Source organism: Urocampus carinirostris, chromosome 15 (assembly GCF_059441175.1).
Source record: "Urocampus carinirostris isolate Australia breed hairy pipefish chromosome 15, RoL_Ucar_1.0, whole genome shotgun sequence".
Classification (NCBI taxonomy): domain Eukaryota; kingdom Metazoa; phylum Chordata; class Actinopteri; order Syngnathiformes; family Syngnathidae; genus Urocampus; species Urocampus carinirostris.
This window is the reverse complement of record NC_142363.1, coordinates 30,522,168-30,546,324: the sequence shown is the minus strand read 5'-3', so window position 1 is coordinate 30,546,324 and position 24,157 is coordinate 30,522,168. Positions and strand designations below refer to the sequence as shown.

Here is a 24,157-nt window from a genome sequence, read left to right as displayed (position 1 = left end):
GTAGAGTTCTAGTTAAAGTGACAAATTTTAATTCTTAATCCATGATGGTTTTCCACACGAGAACAGTAGAGTTCTAGTTAAAGTGACAAATTTTAATTCTTAATCCGTGATGGTTTGTCCACACGAGAACAGTAGAGTTCTAGTTAAAGTGACAAATATTAATCCTTAATCCATGATGGTTTGTCCACACGAGAACAGTAGAGTTCTAGTTAAAGTGACAAATAATAATCCTTAATCCATGATGGTTTGTCGACACGAGAACAGTAGAGTTCTAGTTAAAGTGACAAATTTTAATTCTTAATCCATGCCGGTTTGTCCACACAAGAACAGTAGAGTTCTAGTTAAAGTGACAAATATTAATCCTTAATCCATGATGGTTTGTCGACACGAGAACAGTAGAGTTCTAGTTAAAGTGACAAATTTTAATTCTTAATCCATGCCGGTTTGTCCACACAAGAACAGTAGAGTTCTAGTTAAAGTGACAAATTTTAATCCTTAATCCATGATGGTTTGTCTACACGAGAACAGTAGAGTTCTAGTTAAAGTGACAAATTTTAATTCTTAATCCATGATGGTTTTCCACACGAGAACAGTAGAGTTCTAGTTAAAGTGACAAATTTTAATTCTTAATCCGTGATGGTTTGTCCACACGAGAACAGTAGAGTTCTAGTTAAAGTGACAAATATTAATCCTTAATCCATGATGGTTTGTCCACACGAGAACAGTAGAGTTCTAGTTAAAGTGACAAATAATAATCCTTAATCCATGATGGTTTGTCGACACGAGAACAGTAGAGTTCTAGTTAAAGTGACAAATTTTAATTCTTAATCCATGCCGGTTTGTCCACACAAGAACAGTAGAGTTCTAGTTAAAGTGACAAATTTTAATCCTTAATCCATGATGGTTTGTCTACACGAGAACAGTAGAGTTCTAGTTAAAGTGACAAATTTTAATTCTTAATCCATGATGGTTTTCCACACGAGAACAGTAGAGTTCTAGTTAAAGTGACAAATTTTAATTCTTAATCCGTGATGGTTTGTCCACACGAGAACAGTAGAGTTCTAGTTAAAGTGACAAATATTAATCCTTAATCCATGATGGTTTGTCCACACGAGAACAGTAGAGTTCTAGTTAAAGTGACAAATAATAATCCTTAATCCATGATGGTTTGTCGACACGAGAACAGTTGAGTTCTAGTTAAAGTGACAAATATTAATCCTTAATCCATGATGGTTTGTCTACATGAGAACAGTTGAGTTCTAGTTAAAGTGACAAATATTAATCCTTAATCCATGATGGTTTGTCTACACGAGAACAGTTGAGTTCTAGTTGAAGTGACAAATATTAATTCTTAATCCGTGATGGTTTGTCCACACGAGAACAGTAGAGTTCTAGTTAAAGTGACAAATATTAATCCTTAATCCATGATGGTTTGTCCACACGAGAACAGTAGAGTTCTAGTTAAAGTGACAAATAATAATCCTTAATCCATGATGGTTTGTCGACACGAGAACAGTTGAGTTCTAGTTAAAGTGACAAATATTAATCCTTAATCCATGATGGTTTGTCTACATGAGAACAGTTGAGTTCTAGTTAAAGTGACAAATATTAATCCTTAATCCATGATGGTTTGTCTACACGAGAACAGTTGAGTTCTAGTTGAAGTGACAAATATTAATTCTTAATCCGTGATGGTTTGTCCACACGAGAACCGTAGAGTTCTAGTTAAAGTGACAAATTTGTTAGGATTGTATAATTATATTTATCCTACAGTTGACATTTAATATGTTATATGTGTTCTCAGCCATTTTGAAGAGTTCTCAGCCTGTAAGATGCTCTTCAAGGCCATGAGTTGTTTTTGATGTACAGCCTGTCTTTTGTCTCACATACCAATGGATACATCCTGACCTGGCATCCCATAACTCAAGATTGTTCTTCACCAAAGAGCCTGGGAAGAAGGAAGGGAGTTTGCCCAGGACAGAGGTCATCTTTCATCATCGGCTGGAAAGCAGGCCTTCAAAAGAAGACTAATTAACTCTACGTAGCAAAAGTTAGAATACGGTCTCGATTTGTTAGATAGAATCCCCGCCCCTCAGTAAATCGAGACTCATGTATTACAGGGCAAAAACTAAATATTAGGAGGGAGGGTTCGGGGACGTCTTCAGAGCAGAGCGAGCGAGCGAGCGAGGAGGAGATTCTAACAGCTTGGTCTCCGCGGCTCTCATAATGATGATTAATAAAATAACCAATTCTAAATAACCGATTCTCTATGTCTTCTTTTATTTCAGAGCGTTTTATTAAAAATGTTGGGGACTTGAACCTAACAAAATTTTAATTCTTAATCCATGATGGTTTGTCTACACGAGAACCGTAGAGTTCTAGTTAAAGTGACAAATTTTAATCCTTAATCCATGATGGGTTGTCCACACGAGAACCGTAGAGTTCTAGTTAAAGTGACAAATTGTAATCCTTAATCCATGATGGTTTGTCCACACGAGAACAGTAGATTTCTAGTTAAAAAGACAAATCACAAGGAAGGGGGAATAAATAGAAAAAAATGTCTTTATTTGTAAATAGGTAAAAATAAATACAGAAGAACAGCAAAATACCAATCGTTACATTCTCAACAATCTTCGATTTGTTGAAGTTAAACATATGGAAAATTCAAGGGTGTAGTGGACGTAGCGGAGGTGTCCCCAACAATATCGAGCAATCGATGTTTCGTCCCCACCGATATTATGTGATCTCTTGAAAAAACATGCGCTATGTCCCCCCACCAAGACCAAAATGGCAAAACGTATGAAAAAAACCGCATCACCTGTCCACCAGTAAATGACACGTGACGACGTGGCGACGGATCCGAATACGGCCAGGCGTCTTTTTCAGTTGTTGACTTCGAAATCGCGACAGATCCCGCGAACGATTTCGTCCACCATTTCTTCGAGTCCCTCGAAATGTCGGCTGAAGAAGACGTGATCGTCTTTGGGCTGGGACGCCATCGAACGCAGGTCCTCCGTGGGCGCCCAAGCCACGCCCACAGAGAAGATCTTGATGCCTGAGGGTAGGACGACTTCACGTTACAAATTCAAGTAAGTAATTTCAGCAACTTTGCCTTTTTATTACTGCTAACATAAGGCATGTAACTGTGTACGGAATTTGGAACTTCTTTTTGTCGTGTTCAGCACGGTCGCCGTGGCAACCGGCTGGCCCTGCCCCCTGGGCAACAGCTGAAGCAGATCGCCTAATTTGCGCGTTTGCTTCTTAAGGGGGGTTTGGGGTTTTGCGGGTGCTGGCTCATTGCATTTTCTGTCTGCATTTTCCGTTCTGTTTTGCTCTGTCCTGTTTTGTTTGATTCGGAGGAAACCTGTGTTTTCACGTTTTGAGTAAAAGCCTGTTTTTGTTCTGTTTTGTCCCGGAGTTTTGGACGACTTTTATTTTGCTAAATAAAAGTTTTAATCGTCAACGCAAGTGAGTTCTCCCTTCCTGCCGCCTGCCTCCGTTCTGGTCCGGTCCCCTCGTGACACTTTTTACTCGCAGCCGCCATCTCCTGGCTTATATCATCATTGCAGCCTCTGTCCAGCTCCTTATAATGAGTGTGCAAGTATGTGCATTCCTGAGACACGCTCGGATAAAATATTTTTTTATCATTCTCGGGGTTTGGGTTGGTTTTTGGATTGTACTTGAAACACGCCTTTCTAATACCTTTTACTTTTATTCATGCTACACCAGCGATTAGAAACTGTAGGCCAAGGATGAAATCACGAAAAAGGAGTGAAAAGTATGTAAAGTGGACTGAAAAGTAGTGAAAAATAGTAAAACCTATGGAAAAAGTACTGAAAAGTACTGAAAATTAGTAAAAAGTATAGGAAAAGTACTGAAAACTAGTGAAAAGTGGTAAAAATAGTCAAGTGTACTTAGAAGTACTGAGTTACAAGTAAAAAAAAGTAGTGAAAACTTGTTAAAATGTATGAAAGTATGGAAAAGTATTGAATAATAGTGACAAATATGGAAAAAGTACTGAAAAATAGTGAAAAATAGTAAGGAAAAAGTGCTGAAATGTACTAAAAATATGGAAAATGGAATCAATAATAAGTATGGAAAAAGTACTGAAAACCAGTGAAAAGTGGTAAAAATAGTCAAGTGTATGGAAAAAGTACACAAAAGTACTGAACAGTATGAAAATGGGCTGAACAGTATTGAAAAGTACTAGCAAAAAAATAGCAAAAAGTACTGAAAAATAGTGCAAATTATGGAAAAAGCTGTGAAACGTAGTGAAAAGTAGTGAATCAGATCAGGGACCCTCTCCTGCAGCTGGTATACATACATAAAAATAAGAACTATCAGTTTCATTTGGCCCCCAAAATGGGTCTGGAGAGATGTAAAGTAGGCTTAAACGTATTTGCTCAAGGTGTGTATTTCTAATCAGTTGATGTTCCAGTTGGCTGTCTCTTAGTCTTCCTGTCTTTGTTTAAAGGTGTTGGTACTTTAATCAAGGGGGGTGGTCTTTTGTCTTTTGTCTCAACATACCAGTACTTTTCCATGTCTTGTGATTTCAATAAAACACGGAGGCAGACGGGGGTTGAGGGGGAGTGAGTAAGTGTGGACGAGCGAGTTGCAGCTGGTTAAAAACTTAACAAGTCTCTTGCCTGATGTATTTTCTATCATTAGCCAATTTATAGCTCTCCCACACATCAGGGATGGGCACCTCCAGGCTGTACTTGCCCAAGACACACTACCTGAACCGTGAAGTGTGGATCCTTATTACATGCAATAACGTGGCACTCTAAGTCCCGGTACACACCTTGACTCTGCGCCGCCATGGCGGGGCTGCTCACGTCGTCATACGATTGGCCGTCCGTCACAACCACCATGAAGTTGCGCCCCGTGCCCGCCGACCTGTCCCGGGAGAAAAGGTTCTGCGCGGCGAACGTGATAGCGCCCCCTGTGGCAGTGCCGCCGTTCATGTAGCGGATGTTCCTCAGGGTGGACATGACGTCGTCTTTGCTAGCGTGCTCTCCCATACCGAACTCCAACCGCTGGTCGTACGTGAACTGGACGGCGCCTGTAACGACCAACGGTAAAGATCTCGTCGGGTTCACGTGAGCTGCCGGCCTCCGGACAGACGGGGGCGCTCACCCACGCGAGCGCCCATGTCGGAGATATCGAACTTGCTAGCGATCTCGGCTACAAAGTCCAAGACCGTCCTGAAGTTGGGATCGCCGACGCTGGACGAGCCGTCGATCACGAAACCGATGTTAGCCGAGTTGTAACACGTGCGACCTGCGGACCGGGACAAAAACGTGTTGTTGGCGTGTCGGGGTTCGGTTTATGTTTTTTGTTGTCCTACTGCACAAAAGTCCGTCCAGCGAGCAGAGTCTCTGGGCCAACGGTTTGACGTGTTTGGTGGTCCCGAACCAGCTGGGCATCTGGTAGCCGAAGAAACCGTTGTCTCTGCACACAGCCTGAAACCGACATGAAATGTGTAGCGTTTTGGTGCCATTGTCCAATTGGGCGGGGCTTAAAGCGTAATCCCATTACTGTACCTTCCCCTTCCCCTCCATTTTGCTCCTTAGTCTAGCCAAGCATATTCACCTGGCGACGAAGAATGTCCCATTTCTCAGCAAAGCATAGAGGGAGACGGAAGAGCCCACTTTTACAGAGTTAGATCAGGAGCGCCCTAGCTTCTGCCTAGCTACGCCTCCTCAGCATTACTGACTGACTCTAGGACAGGGGTGTCAAACTCATTTTAACTCGGGGGCCATACCATAGAACAAACATTCTGTCGGGGGCCGGACGAGTAGATTAAAGAGAAAGAAAAAGAGAGATAAAGAAATAAGAGAAAGAGGGAGGGAAACAGAGAGAGGGGGGACAAAGAAAGAGAGAGAGGGAGAGAGCGTGAGAAAGAAAAGATAAAAAGTCGTGAGAGAGGGGGAAAAGAAAGGAAGAAAGAAATCCGAAGAGAAATAGAAAGACAGAAGGAGAGAAAAGAGAAAAGAAAGCGCAAAGGGTATGAAGAGAGAAAGAGAAAAGGAAAAAAGGTAGTTAGAGAAAAAGAGGTTAAAAGACACAGAGAGAGAAAGAGACAAAGAGCATCAAAGGAAGAGAAATAGAGAGACACAGGGAGTGAAAGAGACAGAGTGGGAGAAAAGGGGTGGAAATGAGAAAGAGAGAGAAAGAGAGATAGAGAGAGAGAGAAAAGGGGTGGAAAAGAGAAAGAGAGAGAAAGAGAAAGAAAGAGAGAGAGAGAGAAATAAATACAAGTACAGTGTCTTTGTGAGAGGCACCTGGCTTTGGCAACATCAAGTGGACATATTTCAACCTGCAGCTTGTTTTTCTCTTGCGCTTCTCTGAGTGTTGACTCGTGGGCCGAATTCCATCCCTTAGCGGGCCTGATTTGGCCCGCGGGCTCCTGTTTGACACCTGTGCTCTAGGAGCAAAAGCATGTAGCTTTATCTTATTTTGGAGTTAACCTGTCATCTAAAATATCCGATATATTGTGATACCAGGGTTCCTCCATCAATTTAGATTTAAGACTTTTAAGACTTTATTAATTAATCTGAAAAAAAAAATCGCACTTTCCAACATTTTAGACATAAAAAAAACGATAAATAAAACCTGGCAGAAAACTACCTATTTATTCTTTTGCTACATTCATTCATTTATGTATCATAATACATAAAAACACGTTTTTTTTACTAAATCTTTTTAGTTTATACAAATGTAAATATATATAAAAATAAAATATATATATGTTGAAATTTTTAAGACTTTAAAAATTGGATCTAAGACATTTGAATGCCGATAAGGCCTTATTTGAGAATGCTTGACTTGAGCACTAGCGCCCCTAATGGCCACTGCTGTGTACTGCTACGTGTAGCATTAGTTCCGTCGATTCATTTTTTTCCACCCAATAGAAGAGTAAATTATCATATTTAGTAATATAATAACTTAAAAACAAAAATAATGTTATATTCAGTTGGCCTGGCAACTGGGGGCCATTTTGCTTGTATTGAAAAATCATTTTTAGGTCACCAAAGTAAAATGAAATATACTTTAATCACGCTATTACCTTTTAGCTAACAAGCAATACATAAATAAGCCAGTTTACTTGATATTTCTTTAGCCATTTTAAAGACAGGTGGGATTGTAATCCGGTAGCATGTTTTTATGATGTGTTTTGACACATATATTCCTGCAGAGGGCGCTGTGAGACAAAAATAAGCACAGAGGTAGGTGTTGGCTGTGGAGAAGATGAGGAAGAATAAACTAAAGTGAAGCGCAGATATCATCAACCAAATCCAATTTTACTGTTTTGAGTAGGGTTATTTGTCCTAAGCAGGAAGTAGGTTCCAAATTCCCAGTGGAATATCCCCTAGCTCTCACCAAAGAACCAGAGCAAGATAAATAAGTGGAAGGGGAAGTAATGGGATCGAGCCTACATCCCCTGCCTTTACGCCTACCTTCTTAGCGAAGTCCCGATCGCGTACGGCGGGCAACTCGTCGGCCGCCGGTTTGGTGACGGCCACCATGAAGACGTTGACGCCGGCGCGACGAGCGGAGGCGGCGGCCGTTTCAAGGTCGTCCGAAGGCCAACCGTCGACCAGGACGAGCATGACGCGGGGATGACCGCGCCTTGCGCCGCTACGCTGCGTGAACAGCGTCTCCGCCGTGTGCGTGATGGCCTTGCCTGCCGCCACAAAAGAATTTTCCGGAATGAGCCAGCAATTAAAGGGACAGTGATCAGTGTTCCCTCTAAGCTGCGCACATTCTCGGCACACAAAAAAATCTAGCCAGCGCACAAAAATCAGGGCTCAAAATGACTAATTAAGAAGCGACTTAAGTCAAAGTCAGTGCATGAAGGTCAAAATACACGGGTTCCCCTGACGTTGTGTCCTAAATGCGGTATTTTGAAGTCGAGTCGAAGTAGAACGAAGTTGAGTAAAGTTAGTAGAGTTGGTCGAGAACCGGCTACTTCGGCTCGGCTCACTAAAAGGAACCGGCTCTTTCGGGTCCTAAACGGCTCTTCGGGTTGTTTTTGCTTCTTTAATCCCAACATGACCAAATATTATGTAAAACTATGCACAAAATAACTTAAAGGAAGGGGGGAATAGAACAAAAAAGAAAAAAATACCAAAATGAAAAAGTAGTGAAAAGCTGAGAAAAAAAAAACAAAAGGAAGAGAAAAAAAGAAGGAAAAATTCAGAAAAAAGCCAGAAAAAAGGAAAAAAAAGAAATGTAGGAAAAAAGTAAATAGAGAAGAAAAAGAAAAAAGTAACAGCTCGGAAAAAATGAACACAATGAGATTTTTATTAAAAGGAATTTAAAAGAAAAGTAGAAAAAAACACGGGAAAAAATAAGAAAAAGTTTGTGTTGCATTCAAATAATTTCCAATGATATCAAGTGAATCTTGTTGCCAACATTGTACTTCCACTAAAAATGTGATTAAGTACAGTTCTGTATCTTACAACCGACTCAATAAGCCCCCAAAAATGTTAATATTATGCGACAAAATATATCAGGAAATAAAAAGAAATGGATATCTTGTGAAAGAATTGTAAGAAGAAACGGCGTTTGTACATGAGTCAATTCATTCAAAAGAGAAAAATACTTTTGCATTGCCGGAAACTCAGCAAAATGTAACTTGATGTCAACTTTTGAACATGTTTGATCATGAATTATCTTGCCACACTTGGGATTGCCGTTGCTCACTGTTGTTTCAAGCGTTGCTCACCGACTTTGTGTGAACGCTCGGACCGTAAGGAAAATTACAGGGAACATTGACAGTGTTATGATTGATTTTTTTGCTAGCAGACACATGTACCTGTATTGGTTTCCCCTCCCAGGTGTCGGATCTCCTTGATAGCAAACAAAAGCTCTTTGGGTTGCGTGTAATTGGTGAGTAGGAATTCGGTTCTCGGGACATCACTGTACTCCAAAAAATGGACACATATTCATTTTGTACTAGAAATTTTAGCCGTTAGCCTAAATGTTAGCAAAAACGTCCGAGCGGGTTCACGCTACCTGGCTTGGACGATACCCACGTGGGGCCCGTTGACTCCGACCTTTAACATGGACACCAGCTTGGAGACAAAGATCTTCTGCAAATTGAAGCGCCGACGGCCCAAATTGGAGCTGCTGTCCATCACTACTGCAATGTCCATCTGGCAGTCTGGACGGCACAATGGACAAAATGTAAAGGAACAGTACAGGGAGAAATGAACAAAAATGGTTGGGACAGGACAGGTTTAGAGAGGAGAAGACTATAGATGAGAGGGATAAGTGCGGCAAGACGGGACAGGAAGTTAAGAAACAGGAAAGAAAATAGGACACAATTGGACAGGACAGATTAAGACATTAGTGGAAAGGACAGTAACAGATGCACAGGAGAAACAAACAAAAAAAGAAACTAGCACTGGACAGGGGGACATAGGACACAACTGACACATTAGAAAAATAAAGGAGAGGGTGTGATACCAAGTGATGGGGACAAAACGGAAAGGAAGAGGACAGGGCGAAAGTGACAAAAATGGTTAGAACAGGACAGGTTAAGAGAGGAGAGCACTATAGTTGAAATGGATGAGTGGGGCAAGACAGGACAGAAAGTAGGACACAATTGGACAGGACAGATTAAAACATCAATGGAAAGGACAGTAACAGGTGCACAGAAGAACAAGGACAAAAAGGAACTAGCACTGGACAGGGGGAAATAGGACACAACTGACACATTAGAAAAATAAAGGAGAGGGTGTGTTACCAAGTGATGGGGACGAATTGGAAAGGAACAGGACAGGGCGAAATTAACAAAAATGGTTGGGACAGGACAGGTTTAGAGAGGAGAAGATGAGAGATGAAAGGGATGAGTGGGGCAAGACGGGACAGAAAGTGAAGAAACGGGACAGAAAATAGGACACAGTTGGACAGGACAGATTAAAACATCAATGGAAAGAATAGTAACAGGTGCACAAAAGAAACAGGACAAAAAACAAACTAGCACTGGACAGGGTAAAATAGGACACAAAAGACAAACTAGAAAAAGAAAGGAGACAAAATGATGTGACAAAATGGAAAGGAACAGAATAGGGAGAAATAACAAAAATGGTTGGGACAGGACAGGTTTAGAGAGGACAAGACGAGAGATGAGAAGACAAACTAGAAAAAGAAAGGAGAGGGTGTGACACCAAGTGATGGGACAAAACGGAAAGGAACAGGATAGGGTGAGAGTGACAAAAATGGTTGGAACAGGACAGGTTAAGAAAGGAGAAGACTATAGATGAAAGGAATAAGTGGGGCAAGACGGGACAGGAAGTGAAGAAACAGGAAAGAAAATATTTGGACAGGACAGATTAAGACATTAGTGGAAAGGACAGTAACAGTTGCACAGGAGAAACAAACAAAAAAGAAAATAGTACTGGACAGGGTAAAATAGGACACAACAGACAAAGTACAAAAAGAAAGGAGAGGGTGTGACACCAAGTGATGGGGACAAAACGGAAAGGAGGAGGACAGGGCGAAAGTGACAAAAATGGTTAGAACAGGACAGGTTAAGAGAGGAGAGCACTATAGTTGAACAGGTGCACAGAAGAACAAGGACAAAAAGGAACTAGCACTGGACAGGGGGAAATAGGACACAACTGACACATTAGAAAAATAAAGGAGAGGGTGTGTTACCAAGTGATGGGGACGAATTGGAAAGGAACAGGACAGGGCGAAATTAACAAAAATGGTTGGGACAGGACAGGTTTAGAGAGGAGAAGACTATATATGAGAGGGATAAATGCAATGTCCATCTGGCAGTCTGGACAGCACAAAGGAACAGTACAGGGAGAAATTAACAAAAATGGTTGGGACAGGACGGGTTTAGAGAGGAGAAGATGAGAGATGAAAGGGATAAGTGGGGCAAGACGGGACAGAAAGTGAAGAAACAGGACAGAAAATAGGACACAGTTGGACAGGACGGATTAAAACATCAATGGAAAGGATAGTAACGTGTACACAAAAGAAACAGGACAAAAATGAACAAGCACAAGACAGGGTAAAATAGGACACAAAAGACAAACTAGAAAAAGAAAGGAGACAAAATGATGAGACAAAATGGAAAGGAACAGGACAGGGAGAAATTAACAAAAAAGGTTGGGACAGGACAGGTTTAGAGAGGACAAGACGAGAGATGAAAGGGATAAGTGCAACAAGATGGGATAGGAAGTGAAGAAACAGGAGAGAAAATAGGACACAATTGGACAGGACAGATTAAAGCATTATTGGAAAGGACAGTAACAGATGCATAGGAGAAACAAACAAACGAAACTAGAACTGGACAGGGTAAAATAGGACACAAAAGACAAACTAGAAAAAGAAAGGAGGGTGTGATACCAAGTGATGGGACAAAATGGAAAGAAACAGGACAGGGTGAGCGTGACAAAAATGGTTGGAACAGGACAGGTTTAGAGAGGAGAAGACTATAGATGAGAGGGATAAGTGCAGCGAGACGGGACAGGAAGTGAAGAAACAGGGACAGAAAATAGGACACAGTTGGACAGGACAGATTAAAACATCAATGGAAGGGATAGTAACAGGTGCACAAAAGAAACAGGACAAAAAACAAAATAGAACACTAGACAGAGTAAAATAGGACACAACAGACAAAATACAAAAAGAAACGAGCGTGTGTGATACCAAGTGATGGGGACAAAACGGAAAGGAACAGGACAGAGCGAAAGTGACAAAATGGTTGGAACAGGACAGGTTAAGAGAGGAGAGCACTATAGTTGACAGGGAGGAAATGGGGCAAGATGAGACAGGAAGTGAAGAAACAGGACAGAAAATAGGACACAATTGGACAGGACAGTAACAGGTGCACAGAAGAACAAGGACAAAAATCAACTAGCATTGGACAGGGATAATTAGGACACAACTGACACATTAGAAAAGCAAAAGAGATGCAAAAGTAAAGTAAAAAGCAAAAGTGATCGGGACAAAACAGAAAAGAACAGGGAGAAATTTCCAAAAATGGTTGGGACAGGACAAGTTTAAAAAGGAGAAGACTATAGTTGAAATGGATAAGTGGGGCAAGACGGGACAGGAAGTAAAGAAACAGGACAGAAAATAGGACACAAATGAATAGGCCGGATTAAAACATGAATGGAAATGATATTAACAAATGCACAGAAGAACCAGGACAAAAAAAGGACAGGGGAGAAAGCAACCAAAAAGATAAGGATCCAACCGGTGAATGAGGACAGACTGGGACAAGACAATCAGTGAAATTGCTGAAATGTACATGGAAAACAGGATGGGACAGAAAGTGAAGGAACGGGACAGAAAACTGGACACAATTGGACAGAAATGATTAAAACATCACAGAAGGGCCAAAAAGGGTAAAAAAAGGAACTAGCACTGGACAAGGAAAAACAGGACACAACATGCTTAAACAAAAAGGGAAGGACAGGGGACATGCTGGGACTAAATCAAGAGAAACAGGACAGGGGGTAAAAGTGACAAAAAAGTTTCGAGATGAGAGGTTTGGAGAGGTCAAGCGGGGACAGGACAGTTGCCGAATTGGCAGAAGGAGACATGGAAGCGAAGGAAAATGATTGAACGGGACAGATTCAAAAATAAATGGAAAGTATAGGAATAGTTGAGCTAGCATGAATATGTCATGACCAGAAGATGTACTGGCACAGGACAGGTTGAAATTGAACACAGCAGACATCATTGAAAAGGACAGACAGTGTTGCGGCAGGACAATATTAGAGCGGCCATTCTGGGACTAAATATAAAGTTCCAGGACCAGGGGAGAAAGTTACAAAAAGGTTGGGACAGGATAAAAACGGCTGAGATAGGATCGAGGACAAAAACATGAACAGGGCACAGGACAGCGCAGAACAAAAAAGGAACAGGACAAGAATTACCTTTATTCCCTACAGTTTTTGCCGACATCTTCTTGGTGACTTTCTTCGTGGTGGTCTCCGAGTCCCGGATCAGTTCCTGCGGTCCTCGGCCCTTCGGCACTGGGGGACAAAAAATCTGAGACCTCTCCGGCGCCCCCATCAGGCGAATATTTTAGTCTAATACTCACCATTGAGACTGAAGGAGGCGCTCCAGCGCGACAAGTCCTGTGATCGCACCTCATTGGCTACGGACCCGACGTAGCGTTGGCGGCCCGGCAGCCGCTTGACCCTGAACTCGCCGCCGCCGTCTCCCACGATGCCGCTGCACACAAACGCATCACGGCGGGGGATTTGAGGTCACATGACTGACCAGAGAGGCGGGAGGGGGGCGGGGCCCCGCAGGGACTCGCCTAATCCTCGCCGGCCGCATTCCTGAACGGCGCCCTCGACACGAGATGTGCTCGCACGTGTGTGAAACGCTCTCATACACGCACTACTGAAACTCTCATGTACAGTACGCGGCTGTAAAATGATTTGGAAAACTACTGAAATACTCTCTCGTTCTACAGAAAAAAAGCCCGACTGAAACGTACACACACAACTAAAAGAAATTTACATAGTTTTCACTACTGAAATACTCTCACACACACACACAATACTGAAACTCTCATGTACAGTACGTGGCTGTAAAATGATTTGGAAAACTACTGAAATGCTCTCTCATACTACAGAGAAATTCATACTGAAACATACACACACAACTAAAATAAATGTACATACTTTTCACGACTGAAATACTCTCACACACAATACTGAAACTTTCACATGCACGGCTGTAAAATGATTTGGAAAACTACTGAAATGCTTTCTCATACTACAAAAAAAGTCATACTAAAACATGCACACACAACTGAAAAACGTACACACTTTTTACCAGTGGACCGCTCTCACACAAACACTACTGAACTTTCACATGCATGGCTGTAAAATGATTTGGAAAACTACTGAAATGCTCTCTCATACTACAAAAAAAGTCATACTGAAACGTACACACACAACTAAAAGAAATTTACTTAATTTTCACTATTTAAATACTCTCTCACACACACAATACTGAAACTCTCACATGAATGGCAGTAAAATGATTTGGAAAACTACTGAAATGCTCTCTCATACTACAGAAAAAGTCATACTGAAACATACACACACAACTAAAAGAATTGTACATACTTTTCACTACTGAAATACTCTCACACACACACAATACTGAAACTCTCACATGCACGGCTGTAAAATGATTTGGAAAACTACCGAAATACTCTCTCATACTACAGAAAAAGTCATATTGAAACATGCACACACAACTGAAAGAAATGTACATACTCTTCAGTACTGAAATACTCTCATACACACAATACTGATACTCTCATGTACAGTACATGGCTGTAAAATGATTTGGAAAACTACTGAAATGCTCTCTCGTACTACAGAAAAAGTCATACAACAGAAAAAGCCTTAATAATACATGGACACACAACTGAAAATTTTTATTAGTGAAACACAATGCATTACTAAAATTTTCACGAGCACTTTAAAAAGATTAGGAAAACTACTGAAATACTCTCTCATACTACAGAAAAAGCCCTAATGATACATGCATATGCAACTGAAAAATGTACATACTTTTTACTAGTGAAACACTCACACATGCATTACTAATTTTCACGCGCACTTTAAAACGATTTGGAAAACTACTGAAATGCTCCCTCATTCTACAGAAAAAGCACTACTGAAACATACAATAACTGAAAAAAACGTACATTCTTTTCACTACTGAACCGCTCTCACAAAAACACTACTGAACTCTGAAATGCACTGCATTAAAATTATTTTGAAAACGAATGAAACACTGTCATACACGCACTACTGAAACTCCCACATGCACGGCTGTAAAATGATCTGGAAAGTTACTGAAATGCTCTCTCATTCTACAAGAAAAGCCCTACTAAAACACACACACCGCTGAAAAAACGTACATACTTTTCACTACTAAAATGCTCTCACACACAAACTACAGAAACTCTTTAGTGCACGGCTGTAAAATGATTAGAAAATATACTGAAATACTCTCTCATTCTACAGAAAAAAAGCCCGACTGAAACATACACACACAACTCAAAGAAATGTACATACTTTTCACTACTGAAATACTCTCACACATACACACAATACTGAAACTCTCACGTGCATGGCTGTAAAATGATTTGAAAAACTACTGAATTGCTTTCTTATACTACAGAAAAAGCCCTAACGATACATGCACACACAACTGAAAAATGTACAGACTTTTTACTTGTGTAACACTCTCACACATGCATTACTAATATTTTCAGGTGCACTTTAAAATGATTTGGAAAACTACTGAAATGCTCTCTCATTCTACAGAAAAAGCCCCACTGAAACATACACACACAACTAAAAGAAATGTACAGACTTTTCACGACTGAAATACTCTCACACATACACACAATACTGAAACTCTCACATGCGTTGCTGTAAAATGATTAGAAGAAATACTGAAATGCTCTCACATTCTACAGAAAAAGTCCTAGTGAAACATACACACACAACTAAAAGAAATGTACATACTTTTCACGACTGAAATACTCTCACACTTACACACAATACTGAAACTCTCACATAAGTGGCTGTAAATTGATTTGGAAAACTACTGAAATACGCTCTCATACTACAGAAAAGGCCCTTTTGAACCAACATACATGTTCACACACCACAATGAAAAACTCACATCCTTTTCATTACTGCAATACTTTCAACAGGACTGCTTCAACACTCTCTCACGACACACAGCTCATTTGATCGCACAAATAGGATTCTTTACTTTTTGAAAACTCTCACACAAACTGAGATCACTCACTTACTTTGCACTAGTGAAACGCTTTCAATAAGACTGCTGAAACACTCTCACACACGACACAACTAAAATGATCGCTTAAAACCAAAACAATTCTTCACCTAAATACTCTCATGCACTAAAAGGAAATTGTTTCTCAGGTAAAGAGAAACACCTTCACTCATACATAAAAAGCACCCAAAAAATTGCTACTGATTACTCTCACAACAAACGACTAAAAATGAGTTGCATTTTGCAATTGATCTCACATGAATCAGCTCTCACATCGCAGGAGTGTTCCAATAAACTTCTACAATTCTCTCATAAATACTAATAAATTCTTCTCAACATACTACTGAAACATGTTCACGCGATTAAAATTGTTTTGTATAATGCATTAAAAACTATTCTCATTTAATAGTACTAAAACTTGCACTGGCACGTACTTTTTTTTCCTGATACAGTTTAAAAAATACTCTCACGCACAGCCCAGAACATTGTTCTCTCACCTGCACTAATGAAATATTCTCAAAATACTACTTAACCACTCTCATTCATATGCAATACAAATCTTTTGCTATCATACACTGAAAAATACTCTCACACATCGCAACATTGCATACTGACATGCACTACTAATAGTAAAACACTCTCACACATGCACATACTTTTGATGGAATACCCTGGTAAAATGGGCTTATAGTAGAAACAATTCACTCACATGTACTGCTAAAATATTCTTAACATACTACTAAAACCCTCTCACATACTGTATATATCAAAAACATTTTGCTATCATACACAAAAAATACTCTCACACAAAGCAACATAATTGTCTTACCTGTCCTACTGAAATGTTTTCAACATACTACTAAAACACTCTCACACATGCTTGATTTTTTTGGCAGGCACTAACACAACAAAAAAATACTCTCTCACACAGTAGAAATTTTATGTATTCAAGATACTACAAAAACAAGACCACAAATGCAGTTTTTCATGCTCTAATACAATATAAAATACTCTCACACATAGCAACATACTTCACTGACCTCTACTACCATTTTTTAATATACTGAAGTACTAAAACTCAAATTAAATGAGTTTTGCTATCATCCATTTCAAAATACTCACATCATTAGTCATTAACCTCCACTAATGTATTTTTTCAACATACTACTAAAACGCTCTCACACATGAAAAATATTTTAAGTGGGAAGAGGCTCTATTACAATAAAAAATACTCTCACACACAGTATTATTGTTTACTGACCTGCACTACTGAAATGTTTTCAGTATATTTCTAAAACACTCTCATACAATAGTTTACTGATCTCTCCTACTTATTTCTTTCAATATACTACTAAAACTCACATATACTGTACAGGTTTCAAAAGACTATCATCCACTAAAGAAATACTCCCACACATTGTTTACTGACCTGCACTCGAATGTTATTAAACTTCTAAAACACTCTCACACATACACATCATATTTTGTTTTACAGTATACACTGACAAAATGCTCTCACACACAGGAAACAAAAATAATTCACTCACATACACAACTGAAATTTTCCACATACTACTAAAACACTTAAGCAAACATTAATAATTTTTAGGGGGTTTACTGATCTCCTAACAGGAAAGAAAAATCCCTTTCACAGATCTCACACAGACTCTCACACATTTCTCGTGTCAACAGTAATTTACTCACAATGTTGATTTTTTTCAACATACTTGTAAAATACTTTCACATACATTTGTAATCTCCTGGGGGTTTGATGGTGTAATAAATGACATAACAGGAAAGAAAACTCCCTCTCGCAGGTCTCACACACACTCTCACACATTCCCTGTGTGAACAATATTTCACTCACATAAAACATTGAATTTTTCAACATACTACTAAAACACTTGCATGTACATTAGTAATTTTCTGGGGGTTGGTTATTTAATAAGATATTCTCCTAACAGGAAATAAAACTCTCACAAGTCTCACAAACACTCTCACACATTCACTGTGTGACCAATAATTCACTCACATACAACACAGATTTTTTTCAACATACTACTAAAACATTTACACAAACATTAATAATTTTCTGGGTGTTTGGAGATTTAATAAAATATTCTGTTACCAAGTAAGAAAACTCTTTCTCCCAAGTCTCACACATACTCTCACACATTCACCTGTGTGACCAATAAATCACTCACATACAATGCTGAATTTTTCAACATACTACTTAAACGCTTGCATGCACTTAAGTAATTTCCTGGGGGTTTAGTGATTTAATAAAATAGTCTCCTAACAGGAAAGAAAACTCCTTCTCCCAACTCTCACACATACTCTCACACATTCCCCTGGGTGACCAATAAATCTCTCACATATAACGCTGAATTTTTCAACATACTACTTAAACACTTGCATGCACATAAGTAATTTTCTGCGGGTTTAGTGATTTAATAAAATATCTTTCCAACAGGAAATAAAACTCTCACAAGTCCCACACATACTCTCACACATTCCCGTTTGAAACCAATAAATCCCTCACATACAATGCTGAATTTTTCAACAAACTATTGTGTGCACATAAGTAATTTTCTGAAGGTTTAGTGATTTATGAAAATATTATCCTAATAAGAATTAAAACTCCCTCTCACAGGTCTCACACATACTCTCACACATTCCCTTTTGAAACCAATAAATCCCTCACATACAATGCTGAATTTTTCAACAAACTACTTAAACACTTGCATGCACATAAGTAATTTTCTGAAGGTTTAGTGATTTATGAAAATATTATCCTAACAAGAATGAAAACTCCCTCTCAGAGGTCTCACACATACTCTCACACATTCCCCTGTGTGACCAATAATTCACTCACATACAACACAGATTTTTTTCAACATACAATTTAAACACTTGTTTATTAGTAATTTTCTGGGTGTTTAGTGATTTAATAAAATATTCTGTTACCAAGTAAGAAAACTCCCTCTCACAAGTCTCACTCACACAAACTCTCACACATTCCCGTGTGACATTTAACCTGTGCAGCGCGGCACCGCAAATGGAAGACACAGCGGCGTAGACGCGAGTGCCGAAGACGGAAAGCCTTTGCCGCGAGCAATCTGCCGGACAGGACACCAAAACGCCGCCCGCCATCTCCGACGGGTCCAGGTCGGCACCGCGGGTGGCGCAGGTTAGCGCCCGTGATGCTAAATGAGAGCATATTTCAAATATGAGAGCACTCTCTCGACAACCAACTGAAGAGATGAGAGGGACTTACCGGAGATTTCACAAGTCTGCCAGCACATCAGCAAAACAAGACCTGCAGGGGGGGAAAAAACCCAAAGAACTTTTTATGAGAGATAAGTCTACCAGAGCACATTTTTCTTCATCGTACGAAAGTTTGGGGATTGGATTAGTGGTACATGCGAAGGAGACATTGAATGAAATGGTTCAGTCTAGTGTATAGAGGGAATATTTTGAACTACATTTTACAATTAGGGTGTCACACCAACTTAGTAAGTCGCTAAGAAATCCTTTAAATTGGAGCTCATTAAACTATGTAGAATAGAATAGAATATACCTTTATTGTCATTGTTACAACATGGGATATATTGTGACAACGAAATTGGACGTGACACTCCAGTTCCACATTTTACAGTAAGGATATAAGGAAAACAAAGAGATAAAGGAACAAAGAAGATGTTTGTACTGTCCTTTTTGTATAGGCTTTGTTTTCCCCCGGGAGTGTATGAGGGGGTGAGGGACAGACAGAGATGGCCGGATCCAACTAGATGTTTGATCTTACTGTACACACGGTCCAGTGTTTTTTTACCTAATTGCTCAGTCCAAGTATTGAATGGATTTGGGAAGTACAGTCCTTAAACATGAAAACCCAGAAAAAAACTGTAAACAGCCAGCTAACCGCTCAGAGCAATTTGATTGGGTGAGCAGAAGAGGTGGGCAGATCTCTGCACATAGCGGAAGGCACTTCCTTCGATCTCTCGCTCAGTGGAGTCTGCGACGAAGGTTAATATGATGATATCCTTTTCCTTTGCAGTATTTGGGGACATTTTTACAGAAGATCTTTGCTTGCACCTTGTTTTGAAACCATTATTAAGGACAAAAATGACACAATGAGCCTCAACACTCTTAAGTAACTGACGGTGGTATATTTATATCGATATGGAACACAGGTTTTGGTATTATTATGATCATACATTTGATCCAATCATCAAATAGTTTCTAATAACAAATAGGAACTAAAGATATATTTGCAAATTCATTTAACGACAAACTTCTATGCAACCTAACCTCCAAGAATAATGCATTTTTGGGGGGGAACATGTGAGTCTGTTACATGTACACACACTGGGAAGTAGCTAGACAATTATTTTGAAGGGCAAAAATACATCAAACTCGTGATTTCTCTCAGTCTATCATTGCATTGTGGGAAATGTAGTCTTTGTGCAGTCTGCAATCTGCGGCCAGGTCTAATAATGAATTAGGATCAACTCTGGGCCTGTAGAGAATGTTCTCGTGGGCCAGATGAGGCCCGCCGGCCGCGACTTTGACATGTGTGACAAAGGACTCCCAATTATATATGCATTTCTATCAATAACAACATATGATGTTAATAATATGTTATTACTATGTTATTACCAGGGATAAAATAAATCAAAATCAAATCATGTTTATTTGTGACGCCCTTTATAACAAGGAGTCTCAAAGGGCTGCACAGACCACAGATTATTGCAAACTACTTTTTCTCTTCTTCCCTCTCTCTCTTTCTCTTTTCCCCTCTTTTTTCCCTCTTCTCTCTCCTTTCTCCCTTTCTTTGCCTCTTTCTCTCCCTTTTCCATTTTTTCTCTCCCTTTCTCTATTTTTCTCTCTTTTTCTTTCTCTATTTGCGTCTTTTTCTTCTATTCTCACATTCTAATTTTCTCTTCCCTCTCTTTTGCTCTCGCTCGTTTTCTATTTCCCCGTCTCTCTCCCTTTTCTTTTCTTTTTTTTCTTCTCTTTTTCTCAAATTTCTTCTTACTTTTTCTTCCTGTGTCTCGTTTTCTCTCTTTCACGGTTTACTCTTTTTTCTTCCAACTTCCTTTCTCTGTATCTCTCTCTTTTTCTCTGTTTTTCCCCTCTCTCTGTCTCATCTACGAGTCCGGCCCCCAGAGATATAACAGAATTTATTGGAAAAATGTGTAGAGCAGAGGGTCACCAACCTTTTTGGAGGTAAGAGCTACTTTTGTGTTGCTGAATAGCAAAAAGCTCTACCTATTCTAATGTATTCTGAAATATCAATTTATCAAATTATTACCGTGTTATTACAAGGTTGTACTAATTCGAAGTAGGGTTAAATAGGCTCACTCAACCGCTATGAAATCTGATTTTTATAAAAACAATATTTTCATTTTAGCTTTCTTTCAGTGATCAACCTATGAACTGTAATATTCATCCATACCAGTAGGGGGCAGCATACTGTTTTTTTTTTAATTTATTGTACATATATTAATTATCATATAGTATACTATATTTGATTACTTATTGTGATGAAAAACGAATCAAATACATATAATTAAGTAAAATTTTATGTATAATTTTGCTGATTTTAATTCTTATTTTCTTGTTTTAGTACAGAAAAAGTAAAATCATAGAAAATAAACGTGTTTTGTTCCACTGGTGAAAATGTAAGCTTATTTTAATTTAAATTTTCTAATTTTACTTTAGATAAAAAAGAAAGAACACAGTTTAAAAAACAAAACATTTTATTTACTGGTATAAAATGTTTGCTTTTTTAATTAACAAGAAAAATGTGCAAACAAAAAAAAATGGTTCGTTCCACTGGCAGATAATCAAAATATTACAAAAAAACATAACAAAATTAAAAAGTAAAAACATAATAAAATGTTCCTCATTTAAAAAAATATTTTACAAAAAAAATAGAACATAGTAATAATAAATGTTACCTCATTTTGATCATTTCCTTACTAAAAACTAACAGTTTTTAGCACTTTTCTTTAACATGCATCAGTCGAAAACTGTTAAAATATAGTAAAATAAATCTATTTTTGTCCACTGGGAGGTCATTTTTGCTTATTTCGAGTATTGATGTTTTTCTTGAGAAAATAAATTACCAATATACTAAAACTGGGGGAGGGAAAACAGGTTAAAAATAGAGTAAATTTCAAAATAAAGCAATATTATTAACAAAATTATGAATTCACCCAGATTACCTCCTTTACATTGTTAATCTAGGCAACATTTTCTCAAATTTGGCTGAAATAACATTGACAAACCTTACCGCTGAGAAAGAACCGAGACATCAGGGCAGCCTGAAATTTCCTAAAACAAAAACAAATAAACGGACCGTGAACACATCACGCAAACGAGGCGTCACTGAGAGCATTTATATAAATGAAGAGTTGATCCAAGAAGAATGCAAACACACACGAAAATACAAATAAAATGACAAATAACAATAAAAAAAATACTGACCGCTTTTCAGCTTCCCAAAAAATCCAAAAGATGATTGAAATTCTCGAGAGACGAAGAACGAGATGAAGAGGGGTTGTTGACGGGGGCCCTTTAAATAGGATCGCGCGCATGCGCACAAGCGCGCAGACTGGAGCGGAGGCGGCAGGCCTTCGAGGAACTCAAGAACGAACATAAAACGCTCACTTTTTTTTTTAAACTAGATTTTAAAAATATTTTATAATAAAAATACTAAATCATACCCGTAAGCTTGTTTGTATGTGTTATATTGTTTAGGGTTTTATCAGAAAAAGAAAAACACAATTCTGACGTTCTAAACTGCCTCAATTTAGTCAAAATAATCGACAAATGTTCAAACAAGCCACACAGAATACTTATTTCTTAATTTTTGTACAAGAAAATTCACAAAAAAATGAAATTATTAATAGTTAATGCTAGTCAGGTAACGATTAATTAGAGGCCCATTCGCCATTTTCTCTTCAGAGAACGTCGCTAATGACTCCGCCCACTCAAACTATTTTACGTTTTCCATTTACTTTTTACTTTTAAAAATAACTCACTCCTCAAAAAAGTAAAACAATATCTAACGAAAAAAGTGCCTAATTTTTATTAATTAAAAAAAAATGTTGCCGTTCTTTCACATATTGTGAACCCTCGCTATAACGCGGCTCACTTTTCACGGTCACGCCACTTACCTGATTTGCATTCTGATTGGCCAAACAGACTCCCCTTCTTAACCTGTGCATCAATGACTTTTCAGTTTAATATCGTTGTTGTAATTGAAAAAAATGTATACATGGTGCTTTTATTTGTTAAAATAATGCTAGAGGATTTTATACCAATTCTAAAAATTAAAAATCTAATGTATCGATCCACCTAAATCTAATCTAAATAAACTACTTTACAAATCCCAATTTATGTGTTTGTATGTGGCTTATAAGCACTGAAATGACTGAACTGATTTTTCTACAAATGTACACAGTTGTACTTTAGGCCTCTGTGAGTGTCTTTTGCTAGGTTTCATGTTAAGGTAACCCCAATAAATACCAACGGAATCAGTAAACATCTGCTGTCGTGTAGTGTACTTTCGTGAGGTCTCACTCACTCTGGCGGTCAAATAGGTTACTGCAGCTCCCGACCACAGACCAATCCAAACAGCTGAATGGATCAGACTGGCAGCACCTTTTTGCTTGTTATAAAATGTTCACCTTTCACTGATTCTTTTGGAACCTAAAACAGAGTCATCAACACAGCCCAGAAAATTATCAGCTTCCCTCTGCCCCATTTGGAGTACATAATAAAAGATTCCTCTCACCCCGGGGACCACGTCTTTATCCAGGAGGGCCACATCTAATCTTGTTGGAAATGATGTTTATTGCCCGCATTATCGCCAAAACCCCTTCTCGCCATCACCCCTGTCCTTCAGCAACACCACCGGCTACCGATCACCGAAAAAAAAAACCTCCATAAACTTGCCCCTCCCTACCTCTAAGAAGCTCCTTCACATTGCCAGGCCATCCCACACCCTCAGATCTCCCTCCTTCCTCCATACCTGCTGCAAGTGTCAGCTACATAGAGAGCAGAGCTTTCAGCCGATCTGCCCCCCAGCTCTGGAACTCATTGCAACCTGACCTTTCAGAATTCCGCCACCCGATCTGAAAAGCCACCTCGTCAGACCTGTTTATAATAAATTGTCTCACATATCGCTCCTTATTTTTAACTCTATTTTGTTTTGATTTTGTATTGTTTTCTTGTTTATTTCATGGACCGTGGATGTTTTGGAAGGCGCTATGACCTTGTGCCACATTTCAGACTTCAAAGTTATAAAACTGTAATTTCTTGTGGAGAATCAACA

The 24,157-nt window shown here is 39.0% G+C and overlaps 1 protein-coding gene across 1 annotated transcript; it reads right to left on the bottom strand.

Annotated features, from left to right (window-relative positions):
- Window positions 1–2,548: 2,548 nt before the first annotated feature.
- On the bottom strand, window positions 2,549–22,432 carry coch (coagulation factor C homolog, cochlin (Limulus polyphemus)). Its single transcript, XM_088354297.1, has 13 exons — window positions 22,306–22,432; window positions 22,112–22,152; window positions 19,091–19,132; window positions 18,851–19,019; window positions 13,076–13,209; window positions 12,909–13,007; window positions 9,022–9,169; window positions 8,822–8,925; window positions 7,461–7,687; window positions 5,348–5,462; window positions 5,137–5,280; window positions 4,802–5,062; window positions 2,549–3,055 (listed from the first exon to the last, which is right to left on the bottom strand). Exons 1-13 carry the CDS (start codon window positions 22,413–22,415, stop codon window positions 2,883–2,885), a joined length of 1,767 nt encoding a protein of 588 aa, XP_088210423.1. The 5' UTR covers window positions 22,416–22,432; the 3' UTR covers window positions 2,549–2,882.
- Window positions 22,433–24,157: the final 1,725 nt, after the last annotated feature.

What these genes read in the sequence shown, in the direction of transcription:
- coch (XM_088354297.1), bottom strand. Translation starts at nt 22,415, where the DNA reads ATGCGCGCGATCCTATTTAAAGGGCCCCCGTCAACAACCCCTCTTCAT. An exon ending in CGCCTCCTTCAGTCTCAATG is followed by an intron (nt 13,008 to 13,075) that starts GTGAGTATTAGA and finishes TTTGTCCCCCAG; the next exon opens with TGCCGAAGGGCCGAGGACCG. An exon ending in GTGGGTATCGTCCAAGCCAG is followed by an intron (nt 8,926 to 9,021) that starts GTAGCGTGAACC and finishes TTTGGAGTACAG; the next exon opens with TGATGTCCCGAGAACCGAAT.